Raw genomic sequence first — 14,920 nt, 5'->3', positions numbered from 1 at the left:
GTAAATAGGGGAAGAAGTGTGGGAAGGAGAGAGGGAGGATCTAGAAGTCGCTACATTTACAGAAAACAGAGCACTTGCTGCCAGATCGCATTCCTTCTAGTGGAGGGTGAAGACAGGGAGCCGAAACATGACTAAACCACACCAGTTCTGGGGCGTTTAATCTGGCAGACACAGGGAATTAAGACAAGGTGGGGGAGAAGGGGGACCGTGGAGTCTGTGTGAGACTGTGTTCAGACGGACAGGAGATGAGGAAACATATCGGGCGAGCAGGATCACAGCAGGAACATTATGATCGACTCGGACATAGAACAGGTGTATATACGCCGTGCTAGGAAAGACAGAGAGCAGGGAGGGATTGTTTGTGACAATCTCCCTTGGGGGGGTAGTGGTTCAATTTACCTTTATATCCTATCTTGACTGCTCCTATTACACAACCGAGGAAAGGGAAACATTTGGAAAAGAAAATTACTTATCTCTGTGGTGGCAAAGAGCTAAGACTGACAAACACATTTACTTACAGTAACTTACAGGGAGCACAAAAAGTGAGTGCTGGCATAAAGCTGATGTACCTGCCAACAAAATATTTGGAAAAGAAGCTTTGCAGGTAGTTTTCCCCGAAGATTAAAGTTGGCTTCGCTCTTTTTAGTCTCTGCTCTAATTTCAATCTCAACTGTGTATGTAAATCATAGTCGTTATGGTGATTGAGCTGAATAGTTAATACTAAGCATGAGTGACAGGATATGATTGGAAAGCTGCGAGCTCACCCATTTTATTCTTTTTTTTTTAAATAACAGAGTTCATATTTTTTTTTAAAGCAACATAAAGGTGTCTTGGATCAGAAAAACACATCTTGTACGAAAGGTATAATTCTCAAAGCAAAGTGAAAAGTGTTTTTACCTGATACTCTGGAATCCAGGGCTATACATGTAAGCCAAGAGGGAGTTGGATAGAGACAGACAGGTAGGCAGACAGGCATACAGACATAAAATAGAAAAGAGAACGGATATAAGTAGGAGTTAGGCAAAGACATGCAAACAAGTAGAAAATTGGTTTGAGAGAGGGAGACAAAAGAGACGGAAGCTGCAGATTTAGAGGAGTAAATTCATAGTTCAGCTGCAGTAAAAGAGGAAAACGACATTTGACAGACTTAGTGTAGATGTTAATTAAAGTAGCAAGTGATAAATCAGAATTATAGATGCTTCCATGGTCAAATTCAATACATGTTTATGTAAAAGCACCTTGGATGGTGGTTATATTTCTGTCCATGGGATGCAACATACTGTAAATAAACCCTTCATCTTAGTAATAGAGTGGTGAAGTGATGACGTATTTTTGTAGGCCAACCAGGAAGTAAGGAAGCATCGCACTGGTTCACTCCACGAAAACCTTATGGGATTTTCGGTTATCGCCAAAAATAAGACAAACACCACTTTTGGGTGTTTTTAAGCGTAAATGAAATCGCCAGAAGCAAAGAGCTATTGTTAGGCTATACACGAACTACAACGTGGTTGCACGACTTTAACGTCACCACTATAAACATTGTAAAAACACATTAAAACACGATCGAAAAATATCGTAAACAAATAAATCCGCAAGTTCGAGTGCGACTCTGTAAAGCTGTAAAGGCGGACAAGTGGGTTTAATGAGTTTCTGTGTCCGGTGGGATGACGTCTAACGTCCCCGACAAACATTGTAGTCCAATTTAGACACTCGTTAGCAACCGCATTTTTAAAGACAAGTCAAACCTCAAACGTTCAAAAATGTTTAAGCGGACGTATTTTATGTTGCAGAACAAAACGTCTAAATATGCTAAGCCTGTGTTAACAGGACACAGACCTCATTTAGGGCATTTTACCCAAATCCCATTAAAAAAACCCATAGACTTTTAGGGGAAGGGGACCGTAAGTGCCGTAGGGATAACGCGCAACCAGGTTTATGGTTTTTGCAATCATATATTTATATATATATGAAGTTTATCACATGAGATAACTCGGTTTCCCTTGTTACGCCTGAGGAGCTATCTAATACCTGGAACAGTCATTACTGTCCCATAAGATTCTCATGCAATGGAAACGTTGAGTACACCTCCAGTAAATAGGACGAGCCGCTCGGCTCATAAAACCGTTTGCCTCAGCGATTAGCCAGGAAGCTAACGTTAAGCTAGCAACATTCAAAGTCAATAACATCGCTTTCAGGGGACAAATGGTAAATGTATTTTGACAGTGTGTTTAACAATAAAACTAGCTAGATACCCAGCCATGTCATTGTCGCCAAATCGGTATCAACATTTTCGCGAAAAATGACGCTGTGTGTAACGTTACAGTCCAGGGATGTGAAATGTTTGCTTTGTGTTTGGAGGGGCAGTGTAGTACCTGCAGCTTGTGTTTTACAGCCTCCATCGTGTGATTTTCAGAGAAAGGGGCTCTAAAGGACGAGTGTTACTGTTGTAAACAAATTGTAGCAGGAGTCTTAGCACCTAACTCACTTTAGAAACAGATACACTGTTATTGAGACGGCGCATTGCGGACACCGTGTAGCCAATCAGAATCGAGTATTCACCCTTTTTTGAATTTGTACACGATGACGTATTTGTGGGCGGAGCCTAACTACTGCCACAAGAAGACAGAAGTGCTGTTTTTTTTCAAGATTTTTCCATAAGTTTTCAAGGAATCTTGATAGTAAACCTAAAGCCACACATTGACGCATATTAAAGTTATGTCATGCTGACAGCGACAGAAAATAGATTTGCCTTAATGTTACATTATGTGAGAGGTTATGCACAAAATATTGCTGTAACAGTTTCATTAAACACAAGAAAATGCCATGACTCTTCCAAAACTCTCAATTACTTTTTTACTAATTTCATGACTTTTCCAGGGCTGGAAAATGTGATCAGATTTTATTTTCCAGGCTTTGCATGACCATAGGAACCTTGCTTAATGCTTTGCCAGCAAATGTCACATTGTCTTAGCCCAATCAACAACAACAACAACAACAACAACAACAATAATAATAATAATAATAACAAAATAATAATATCTTAGATTTATATAGTGCCTTCCACAATACCCAAGGAGGCTTTACACAGTTAAATAAAATGTAACACAAACAAACAAACAAACATACTGAACAGAGATACAAAATATGAGAGATAAGTGAGGTTGTAGGCTGTGGTGAAAGACAGATGGTGTTTAAGGAATTTTTGGTATGTCCAGAGATGAGGCGTTATAGATATCCATGGGGTGAAGTTTCCTGACTTGTAACATTACTCACTGATGGGTCAGTGGGTCAAGGATCCAACTAAATAAAATTGTCTGGATATCTTAATATAACTTGTGGAAAAATCCAGGGTTTACACAAAAGACAAAGTTGAGGCATACAAGTCTCTAGAAGCAACAATTATGTACTTTGTGGTCCTTTCCAGGGTGTTTAAAATTGAGATTTGTCAAATGGTTTTTGTGTACTATAAGCACAAAATGCAGCTATACAAGATGAGAATAAGTCAAACAAATCTTTACTGACAGCAAACAGCACTTTCATGGCTGGGTTCCCTTTGGCTTCTGTTCATTGTTTAACATATGTCAGAGCTTAATACTGATGCTACTAGCTTTATGTAAAATATAGGATTGATTTTATTTCATGCTATAGCTGTAGGCATAATACAGCAGGCCCTCTATGATTTACATATATGAATATTAGCTATTTTTTTTTTTGTTTAAACCAAATTCTGGCAACCATAAACAAGTTCAATTTTTTTCAAACAGCGTCCGAGATATAGCTATACTAAAAAATAATGGTTATCTTATTTTGGATTCCTGTTCTGACATCCAACAGTACAACAAGACATTTTTGTTCCACATATCTTGACTGCTTCTCTCTGGTTTCCACTCCCCTGCGATTGTTCCCAGTGTTTTTCTGCCACCATGATGCACACTCAGTAAGAGTGACGTAACTGTGACATAGAATTCAAATTGATCTATAATTGACACTTTTCTGTAGGCCGCTGCAGAAGTTAGCATTGCCCAGGTTCCCTCGTCAAAAAGCCTATGGGATTTTTCCATTGCATTTTGGATCATGGCAGAAAATAAGCTCTGTGGTAAACAAACATACATGATACTTAGATGTTTTATTCAGCAAGATAATCTTCACAAATGAACTTACAGGATTTTTAGGCCTGAATGCAAAGTAAAAAGCTTATGTTAGGCTATAAACAAACTACAGTACGGTCAAGTCGTAACCACTTCGAGGCTGTAAAGCCATGTTCTGCTCAGTTCAGCTTGATGACGTTCTGTAGTCTCATTAAGTGACTTGTTAGCAACAACCTTTTTTAAAACAAATTTTAAATTAAACAAATGTAAAAGTGTCTTAAGCTTGTGTGAACCACAGACCTTATTTCAGACTTCTAACCAAAAATCCATTAAAAAACCCAATTGACTTTGAGACGAGGGAACCGGAGGTGCTGAAATGCTAGCTGATTTCTGGGTTTTGGGACTAATTACTGGGGCACTCTATTGACAGTTTTAAATGGACACCCTGCAGCCAATCAGGATTGAGTATTCAGCCAGACCATGGTGGAATCATTGTTAACTCCCTCCGTCTGCTTTGCCAGGACAACACGAGCAAGAACACTCAGTTTCTCTTGAAATGTGGTTGTTAAAACACCCTTTGTTTTCAGACTATATGAGGCAGTTTCATCCGAGCCTGCTCCAGAACACTTTACTGTCTGCTTGTCAGGAGGTACGCAGTCTCACCCCCTGTCTATTATGAACGCATCATGAAGCAGCATGCTAAACCTGCCCCCCCCTCACAATGTTGCCGTCATCTACACTTGGCTGATTTCAACAACTGCACGGCAATGGACCGGCAGTACACTAAGACGAATCAGAAAACACCTCAGTGGTAAACTGCAGTGCTGAGAAAGCAGTGACAATGGGTTAAGCCTTGCATATAAAACAGGATCTAGATGCTGGCCACAAAAGAATGGCCGAGGAAGTCTTCTATTCAAGCTCTGTCCATGTAATGTGATTAAAAGGCGCTTTGTGCAAATGGCAGTTATTCAGGGGGTTTGAAAGACAAAATAAGCTGCGGGTTCTCCAAGAAAAGGTAACGCGCTGCCTATTCATCCCCGCTGCATCCACAGCAAGGAGTTACTTTCCTGACGGGAGCCTTAAACAGGACGAGAGAAAGAGAAAATGGATGGCGCACAATCGGCCCTGAGGAGGGAAAGATTAATAAGATCAGGAATGCGACCCCTCCAACAACTCCCTCGCTCGCAATCTCCTCCCCTCCAGAGAGGACCAGCGCTGCGGAGCAGGGATTGCTGATGAGAGAACTTGTAAATACATAATTAGGGTTCAGTAGTTTGGAGTGCCAGATCTTTGTTTCACAGGGAGCGTGTTGTCATTGAGAGGTTGGAGATGGCACTTGGGGGAATGGTGTTTGACGCGGCGTGTCAGGGTTTAACTACAGGACCTTTGACAGGGGGTAAGGTATCGAGGAAGAAGGAGTTAAAGGTCAATAGGAGGTGACATCTCAGAACTCATTATCCTCATTAATGCCAGGTGAAGCACTGCCATTTCAGAAAAATGATATTCCAAAGAGGCCTACCCATGGCTTTTCCGCTCCCTACGTACCTGCCCTTGACTCGCTAATACAGGAGCATCACTTCAGCAGTCTAAAAGGTGGAATATCTAAATGGATGATGGAAAAATTGCAAAGCTGATGTGAGGGGTTGCAAAAAGAAGACAGATTTTGAGCAGGAAATTGAAGAGTAGGTGGTCAATAGCAACAGTGTGCCACATTTTCACATTTCGTTTTAGCGCGAGAGATGGTTAAAAGCTAATTCAAGGTCTGAACCATTTTACATAATATTGCTAGCTGTGGTTACATGGACAATATTTTTTTCAGTCTGATGGAAACCATTCTGTTTAGACAGAAAAAAATGGAAGTAAAATAAATAAATAAAATGACCCAATTAAATGTGCATTTACAAGCCCCAAAGCAGAACAATCAAAACTTTGTTGACTTGAGCAAAGTGGTTCCACCCACTGTGCATCATCCAATCTCCCAGAAGAGGAAATTTTTTTCTAACTTTATTGATAATATTAAATCAATTAGATACTTTGAGAAACTCAATTGATTAACTAAATAAAATATGGAAGCAGTAGTGGTTCAGCCAAAGGTTTCTGCCCCCCTCTCTCAAGCCGATTGAAAATTCCTTCCTATCAGACGGATCTGATCAGTCTTTTCAACTGAGGTGGTTACATATCGCATTTTTATCAGGACTGGGCTATTAGTGTGATTATTAGGGGAATATATGAGTCCATGTAAACACAGCTATGACAATTTATACAAATATTACGGCTCAATTAAACAATGGTTTGACTACCCAGTCCATTCAAACCTCTACAACTGCCACAACGTCTGGTGTTAGGTATCTCTGGCTAAGAATCGCTTGCAGCTGAGCTGGTGGTGATGCTTCCAAATGCACCAACTGGCATTGGCTTGCCAAAAAAAGGGAAAAACTGAAATGTTAATGGGTTAATTAATAGTCACCACGGCTAGGACAGAAAAACAGCATTAATACAATATGAATATAAACAATTACCCGTAAAAGTCCTGGGATTAAAATATTAAAGTACAAAAGTAACTCAAGCAAAGTAAACTTAAAGAAATTATCTTTTCCTCTGAAATCTGGTGGAGAGGGAATAAAAAAGAATGCATTTTGACGTGATAAACGACATGTTAGGGCATGTTAACTGGAGAAAGCACAGCTGGATGTAAACAGGAATATTAGTGGAATATTCATTTTCATTAGCCACATAACAACTTAATATGAATACTGTCTTTTTTGGAATAAAAAAAAAATATTCTGTACATGTAAACAGTCAACAACTTTGGCAGATCAACATTCAGAAAAGCGGAAAAATCTAAAGATGAAGATGCTTGATTCGGTGATCTCTGGAAATTGAAACACAGCAGTTTACTTGTAAGCAGTGAAAATAGCACTATGAAGCACTTATCCCTTGTTTGTCATGCAAAGGTACTTGTCTGAAAGAGGCAGGCAGTAACAGAAGTGTGTCATGATCGCTGCCTTTCCAACAACTACTCAAAAACTGCACTGAAAACAGTGACATTCACACTCCAAAGTTGCCCTTTTAAGCCTGTCCATAAATGACTTTCCTCTGTAGTTCGTGCCCTTCTGTCAAGTGTGTGTAGGTGTACAGTACTGCATGTGTCACAGTGGCTCACCGATGGTGCAGTGTTCACCCGTCCAGCCCTGATGGCAGTCACACTTGCCCTCTCGGCAGACTCCGTGGTCGATGCAGCGTGGGTGACAGTCCCTCTGTTCACATTCTGGTCCTGTCCAGCCTTCCTCGCAGTGACACACACCACTGATGCACGAGCCGTGGGGACCGCAGTCCACCACGCACACCTCTGTTGCAGAAGAAAAAGCCACAGAGTCATGTCGCTTCTGTTTTTGTGAAAAAAGGCCCCATTTTCTTTCTGTACTGGTGTATTTTTGTACTCTGAGTAGATGTATCTGCCACTACTGGAAAAAGCTCTGATGTTTGCTGACTGTGACTGTGAAGTGTTGACTCCATCGGTTAAAGTGGGGCAATGAGTTTATCTGTAAACACTTCCTGAAAAACAGAAAATACTGAAATTGTGACAGCAAATGTTTAAAAAAAGAAGCTACAAGGCCTAAACACTGCATGGACTTATAATTACCACCATCATTTGAAGGAAATTATTCGGGAGCATGATTTTACATGAGAAAAAATTGGGATTTCACTGCTTTCTCATGCTTTATGGATCTCAATAAAAGTGTGTGTAAAGCAGGAAACACAGCTGACATATGACATGTCAGAGCACTGAAACAAAATCAGCTTTTATTTGGCTGCTTTGTTGCCAAAATACACAATGAATAGTTGAGAAAGAGAAATACAAGAGGATAAATCTTCTACCAAAAGAGTATGAAATTAATCTTGATATATGGCATTATTACATTTATGGGTTCCAGCAATAATAAAGTCTCTCAAATTCCCAGTGCTTGACATTTAATCTGTAAATTTTCCACAATTCAGCACAGTAACACATAACCGTCAGATTGCATTAAATCTAATCCAAACGTAATGAGTGCATGTTGGAATGCACTTTGAAGAGATAAAACATTAAACAGAAGAGCAAAAAGAAAGTGCACGTGTCCTTATGATGGCAGAGAGATGATATCTGATTAAGTTTACATGTATTTTATGTGAAATCTGCTAAACAACACATTCTGCGGGACTTTAATTAGCTTATCAACACACGGGTCCAATCAGTGAAACAACCACTTTTTTTGTTCCATCTGAAATTACATCAAAGCTTATCGCACCATATATACAAGTATTGCCCTGAATAATAACAGTGCAATAATAGATTTTTTTCTCCACGCAAGAGGAACACAGGTTATTTTTGTAATTGTTCTTCCTGCAGCCACTTTAGCTCATCTTTATCAAAGACTGCAGTAATTTCATAGGCCACTTTATTGCTCCATGCAGCACAGACACCCCCAAAATGAAATAAAATGTCTAAAGTCAGAGCACAAGAACAGTAAAGCACAGCAATTACTTTGTGTCTCTAAACACATCCAAAACAACCACTTTGCAGGTTTTTACATATTTTGGAAGCTCATTTGCATGGAGTCTTGGCAGACTGAGGGAAGGGGTTAGGGATTTAAGCAGGTTCTTATGTCTGGACTCGCAGAGATGTTAGATCAACATGATTTCTTCAAGTACGGAGCATCGAGAACAGCGGAGCATCTGCTACGAATCCATGTTATCTTCAGAGAAGTAGAATTCAAATGATTGTATCCACGGGTGGTAAGCAAATCAGTCTGTACCCCGGCTAAAGCTAACACTCAACAAGCTGTGGCTGCTGTTGTGAGAGAATAAGAAATGTTCATTTACTGGAACCAAGAGCTTCTGTCAAAGCTTCCTGAACAGAAGAGCCGTAAAGCTTTCCCGTCGCGACAACAGCCGTCAGTGTGCTAGAGGAAAGGAGCTCAAGTACGTCCTCAAAATTTAAGTGACTAGATGCTCCAGGAAATTTATATAGCCCCATAACCGGAAAGTTTGTGACTTTTTAAAAACTTGCAATTGCCTGCAGGAAAAGCAAGGAAGCCAAGAGACATAATTCTGCTGCACAAAATGTAGCAAGCCTGGGATAAAATATGCACTCATTTTGTTGGTGTATTTTTATTATTTTTTTAAAGCTAATCTACCCCCACTGCTTTACCCAAACTCCCCTTTGCTGAGGTTCTTTTAGCAGTCCGTTTTCAGCTCTCTCAATAGAGTTTTTCTTCGATTGAGAGACCTTGGATGGTTCTGATTAAGTCGGGCCGCCACTGTAGAATATTAAGCACGCCTCTGGAGGGGAGTCATTTGATTCCAAAGGGATACCTCCTTCCCATAGAATCTATGCAATCAATTTTTCATTAGTCCAAAAGTGTTTATCTGCCTTTAACATGCCCCTGACTCGAGCTGGATAGGGGGTTGTGGGCGGTCGATCCATGCTACTCGCTTGTTAATTAAAGTTTATTTAATTGAAGAAGAACCGCAGCATTAATTAAGAAGGAATTCTCCACCCGCCCAGGTGGGTAAACCGTAACTTTTGGACCGCACCGGCTCAGTCAGTTCTAGTATTGACATGCCTGAGATATCTTGCTGAGTGAGAGGATTGTGCCTAGAATTTTGAAAGCTTTAACAGAATAACAAATTACCTTTATAAAGCAAGACACAAAAGCAAAGAAAAAAAAATCCCTGCTCACCAAAACAATCATTCTCTCTTCCTGGGCACCGACCAAACAGGCTGCATGCTGCTTTAAAATGTCTGCACAAACATCTATCATCTCAAACACACCAGCCAGCCTCTTTATGATTTAATTTTCAAATGAATTTCAGCCAGGAGAAATAAATTCGACAGCCTTTTTTTTATACTGACAGAAACAAACGGCAACTTCTGCTTTTAATTGTTTGACTCAGCGCGGCCATTGTGTCTCTCTCTGGGTTCGACAAATAGAGAATGAGTCCATTCTGAAGCAGGAAACGGCGCATAAATCACCTGAACCTCATGCACAGATAACAGATGGGAGGGGCCAGCCTTTGAACTAACATGTCACCTACCCGTGTCCAAAGCCAAACCCTCCGAACACCAAAGCTGCTAACAAATGAACAAGCTCTGCAGCGAGCAGATGGGAATCCACGATTGTCTCATCTCGTCTAAAAAAACCTGAAGCTGCTACAAAACTCACTGGCAAAGGTTCTGAACAAATCTATAAGTCTTTTTGAGAACAATACACATTTGTGTTGACTTTCAAAGAGAACATATGCGAGGTCACACCAGAGTTAACGTGTGGAGTCAAAGCTTTGTTGTCAGCATATGCTCGGTCTCAAAACCAGCACGTGCTACAAGTGTTGATTACCAAACTTAAAGGGTGTGATCGCACTCACAGTTTGATTTATTTAGTCCAAAGCATAATGAAGCATATTTATTTTGGTTCAAACTACCAAACTGAAAACAAATCAAAGAGATTGTCACAGGAATTTGCACATAGCTTGATAACTTGTTTTGACTACCTTATTTTAAATTTTAACTTCTCTGGCGAACAAACTGCAGGAGAGAATACTAAGTATGAGCTGCAGTCTAGACTGAGCTTTGCCCCCAGCCGCTTCTTTTGTTATCCAACACTTTCCAAGCATGAGTGACTCCTGGCTATCAGATGTCAACATCTGTCTCCTCATACCTGTGAAGCCTTTTGTTATTGGTTTGTTATCTGTTGGCCCAGGTTCCTCTCTGACTCCTGCCTGCACAAAAACTGAGACATTTGAGGCATTTCAGAGTGTTTGTGTGCGGCAAAAAACATCTAATGTTTTTGTTCTCGCATGGATTGATTAATCAAGTTGCCTTAAAAATACAGAATTTGAATTAAAGCTACAGTTGGTAATATTTTGTAATATTTGCTGAAACTGTCACTATATCCACATGATGTTACATGTGACTGATAGTTAGACTGATTAAAAAAAAAAGAATCTACCGCAGCTGAAGAAAAACAACCAATCAGAGCGAAGGTGTCTCAAACACTACTGACACTCATGCCAATCACTTCACAAACTGCGATTAAACTGTCAAACTAGGCAGCGCTGATCAAATATGAATCAAGATGTTACTGCAGGGCTCCCACTGATCCCTAAAAAGTCTTAAAAAGGCATTAAATTCTTAAATTAAGGCTTGAACTAACTTTGGGTACCTGATGTCAGTTCAAGTTTTTTTTTCTTCCGTTTTGATTATTGTAAAATTGGTGTTAAATTTTTATTGCGAGTGGCAGTGAATAAATCTTAAAAAGACTTAAATCAACCTTGCCTTAACTGTAGTAATCCTGTTTCATTGTTAATTTTTTGCTTTAAATGCTTGTTTAGCTGCTAAAATGAGAACGTTTGTGACTCTGCCAGTGTAGAAGAAAGTCAAGTAAAAACAAAGCACCGCCCAGCAGCCTCACCAATTTTCTCATTTTACAGACAAACAGTGCACTAAATGTTTTTAAAAACATTTGAGGTGAGGGATAGGCAGTAAAGTTCATGATTCTTATTTGATCAGCGCTGCCTAGTTTGACAGTCTGACCAGAGGATTATGTCCTTTTTTTTCACAGATTACCTGTTTCCTGTACTACTGTGTGGATAAAGTGACAGTTGCATCAAATATGACAAAAAGTTCATTTTTTCAAAGTTACTGACTACAGCTTAAACTAGTAGAAACACCCTTGTGGTGAAAACATCCTTACATAAAAACACTCAGAGTGTCTTTTTATCACTGGTGAAAATATGTGTCTTCTGTTTACACTACACCAAAATATAACTTTGCTGAAGATGACATAAGAGAGATGTAACCTAGAGCCCATAAAGCACAGCGCCGACTTCACTGTCACATGTATGCATTGCTCATGAGATGAAAAACTTCAGTAAGTCGGCCTCCCATTCCTCATCTTTGGCGCAAATCCAGACTTTTCAATTAATAATGTTGTTTCCTGCATGTTTACCTTTGGGGGGGGGCTGAAAGATACAGATTTGACTTCTATTCAAAGAGCTTCATTTCAAAATGTGTCATATTCATCTAGGAAAACAAATTGTCCTCTGATGTTCTCTAAATGATATTTCACAAACAGAGATGATTAATTATCTAAAATGATGATTTTTTAATTATTAAAGATTAAAGCATATATCACATTTTCCCCCCTCGTATTTATCGCTGTTTGGATTCCAAAGCTGAATAATTATACCCAAAGACACCCACATGTACGCAGAATGTACAGTAGGGATAGATCTTCTGTTCCAGCCTACAGCTTGTTAATAAAGGCTCATACGTCTGCTGTCATGGACACCTGGTGCACAGCGAGGGGGAGTTTATCTGGAGTAAATACAGAAAGAATTTTGCGCCAATTACCTGTTAGAGAAACTCAAACATTATCTACACAAGAAGACAGTATACAACAGACTGTAAGGATTTGTTAGTACAGTAGAAATAATACTGCACTATCAATAAACCTAAACCTAAACCTTGCAGATTACAACACTAAGTAGATTAATGTCATTTAATTCTTTTAAAGTCAGTGTATTGCCTTTGAAATTTTCCCCATAAAGACAGAGAACGTCACATTTTTCTAGAAACGTCCTAATGCCGTCCAAAACTTACAATCACACTAGAGTTTAGACAAATAGCTGATTCAACGATTTGTCAGTCAAAAGAAAATTAAGCTGCACCCATTTTGATAATCTGTTAATCCTTAAGTATTTGTTTTAAATTAAACACTACCTAGTTCCAGCTTCACAAATGTAAATATTTGTTGCTTTTCTTTTATAACATGTGATCATTGATTTAATTAATATATTTGAGTCTAGGACAGAACAGGCAATCTGAATATGTCAACTCAGGCCCCAGAAAACTGCATTTTTCACTATTTTTTGACATTTCAGAGACCAAAATATGGTAAATGGATTTGCATTTGTATAGCGCCTTTCCAGTCGTTGGACCGCTGAAAGCACCGTTACACTACATGTCACATTCACCTATTCACACACACTTTCATACACTGATGGCTGAGGCTACATAGGTGCCACTTGCTCATCAACATTCACACACAATTTGGGGTTCAGCATCTTGCCCAAGGATATTTTGACATGTGCACAGAAAGGGCCGGAGATCAAACTGTCAATTTTCCGATGTAAACAAGTCCTGATGCCACAAGAATACTTAGAATCACATTAGAGTTTAGACCATTTGTTGATTAATTGATTATTGCATCAAAAGAAAATTAACCTGCACCCATTTTGAAAATCTGTTAATCACTTTGGTAATAGTAATTTTTGAATGAAAAGCAAGCTTCTCAAATGTGAAGATTTGTTGCTTTTTCTTTTTTTGTATGTGAGTGCTGATTTAATATATTGGAGTTTGGGGCAAAAGAAGCATTGAGAAGATGTCAGTTTGGGCTTTAGGAAAGTGTGAAGGGCATTTTTCACCATTTTCAGCATTTTCAACATTTTCGACATTTCATAGACCAAACTAAAGTAAATTGACTTGCATTTGCATAGCAACGTTCTAGTCTTTCAACCACTCAAACCACTTTGACATTAACTGTCACATTTGTACACACATTCATACACTGGGGGCCAAAGCTACCAAACAAGGTGCCCACTGCTCATCAGGTAAACATCCACATGCAATTTAGGATTTGGGATCTTGCCCAAGGAAATTTTGACATGCGTACAGGGGACTGACCCACCTATTTTCCTATGAAAACAAGTCTTAATGCATCACCATCAGATTACTCACAGTCAGATCAGAGTTTAGATGATTACTTGATTTATCGATACGTCAGCCAAAAGAAAATTAATTGATAATCTATGAATCATTTTAATAACTTCCAAATAAAAATCAAGCTTCTTAAATGTGAAGATGTGTTGCTTTTCCTTTTCAAATGTGATTGTTGATTTAACGTATTTGAGTTTAAGACAAAACAAGCATTCAGAAGATATCAGCTCAGGCTTTAGGAAAGTGTGATAGGCATTGTTTTCTGACATTTCATGAACCAAAATATGGAAAATGATTAATGAACTTGCATTTGTACCGCACCTTTCTAGTCTTCTGACCACTCAAAGTCCTTTCACACTATTTGTCACAGTCACACACACATTCATGTTTGTGGTTGAGGTTACTATACAAGGTGCCACCTGCTTATCAATCAAACATTTATAAGCACTCACAATTTGGGGTTCAGCATCTTGCCCAGTGAACCGTCAGTCGTCTGATTAGTGGACAACCCACTCTACCTCCTGAGTCACAGCTGCGCCACATAAAATATTCATTGGGGAAATTATTGGCGCATCAATCAATAATTAAAATAATCTTAAACTGCAGCCCTACGGTACACACATAAAAAGCCTAGAAAAAAAAGCTTTGTGTGGTGAAAAGAAAGTGACACGTATTCTGACCTATGGAGCAGTCAGCCCCGGTCCAGTTGGCCTCGCAGACGCAGGTCCCCGAGTCGGTGCTGAAGGTGCCGTGACTGGAGCACTGCTCCGGACAAGTGCTCTTCAGGATCTCACAGCTGATCCCTCCCCAGCCCGGGTTACAGTGGCACTCACCGTGATGACAGGCTCCGTGACCAGAGCACGTCGGGTCCACACAGTCTACTGCGGACACAAAACAGCGATGTTAGTTTACCACTTCGAGACAGCATATCAAACCTACTTATTCACCCCGGACACTTTGACTCCGCCAAAATCGTTTTTCAGAGTGGGAGTGCTCCAGCGCCAAATGATGACTGGGGAGCCACTGCTGAAAATTTTGCAGTGTTTAGTGGTTGTCTGGTAGTAATTTTCCACCC

The 14,920-nt window shown here is 39.6% G+C and overlaps 1 protein-coding gene across 7 annotated transcripts in view; it reads right to left on the bottom strand.

Annotated features, from left to right (window-relative positions):
• LOC121947781 (teneurin-3) overlaps positions 1-14,920 on the bottom strand; it is a 284,662-nt gene that overhangs the window by 85,524 nt on the left and 184,218 nt on the right. For 4 of the 7 annotated variants that reach the window (XM_088080832.1, XM_088080831.1, XM_088080833.1 and 1 more), the window contains 4 exons: positions 14,526-14,726; positions 7,252-7,437; positions 898-918; positions 400-423 (listed from right to left, as the gene is read on the bottom strand). In XM_088080832.1, coding sequence (XP_087936958.1) covers positions 400-423; positions 898-918; positions 7,252-7,437; positions 14,526-14,726 — 432 coding nt within the window. The remainder of the gene's footprint in view (positions 1-399; positions 424-897; positions 919-7,251; positions 7,438-14,525; positions 14,727-14,920) is intronic. The other 3 variants (XM_088080835.1, XM_088080836.1, XM_088080834.1) reach the window with 2 other exon arrangements.

Source organism: Plectropomus leopardus, chromosome 8 (genome assembly GCF_026936395.1).
Source record: "Plectropomus leopardus strain MGB_pleo_1.0 chromosome 8, ASM2693639v1, whole genome shotgun sequence".
Lineage (NCBI taxonomy): Eukaryota > Metazoa > Chordata > Actinopteri > Perciformes > Serranidae > Plectropomus > Plectropomus leopardus.
Note: the sequence above shows the minus strand (reverse complement) of the source record. Positions and strands in the feature narration are given on the sequence as shown.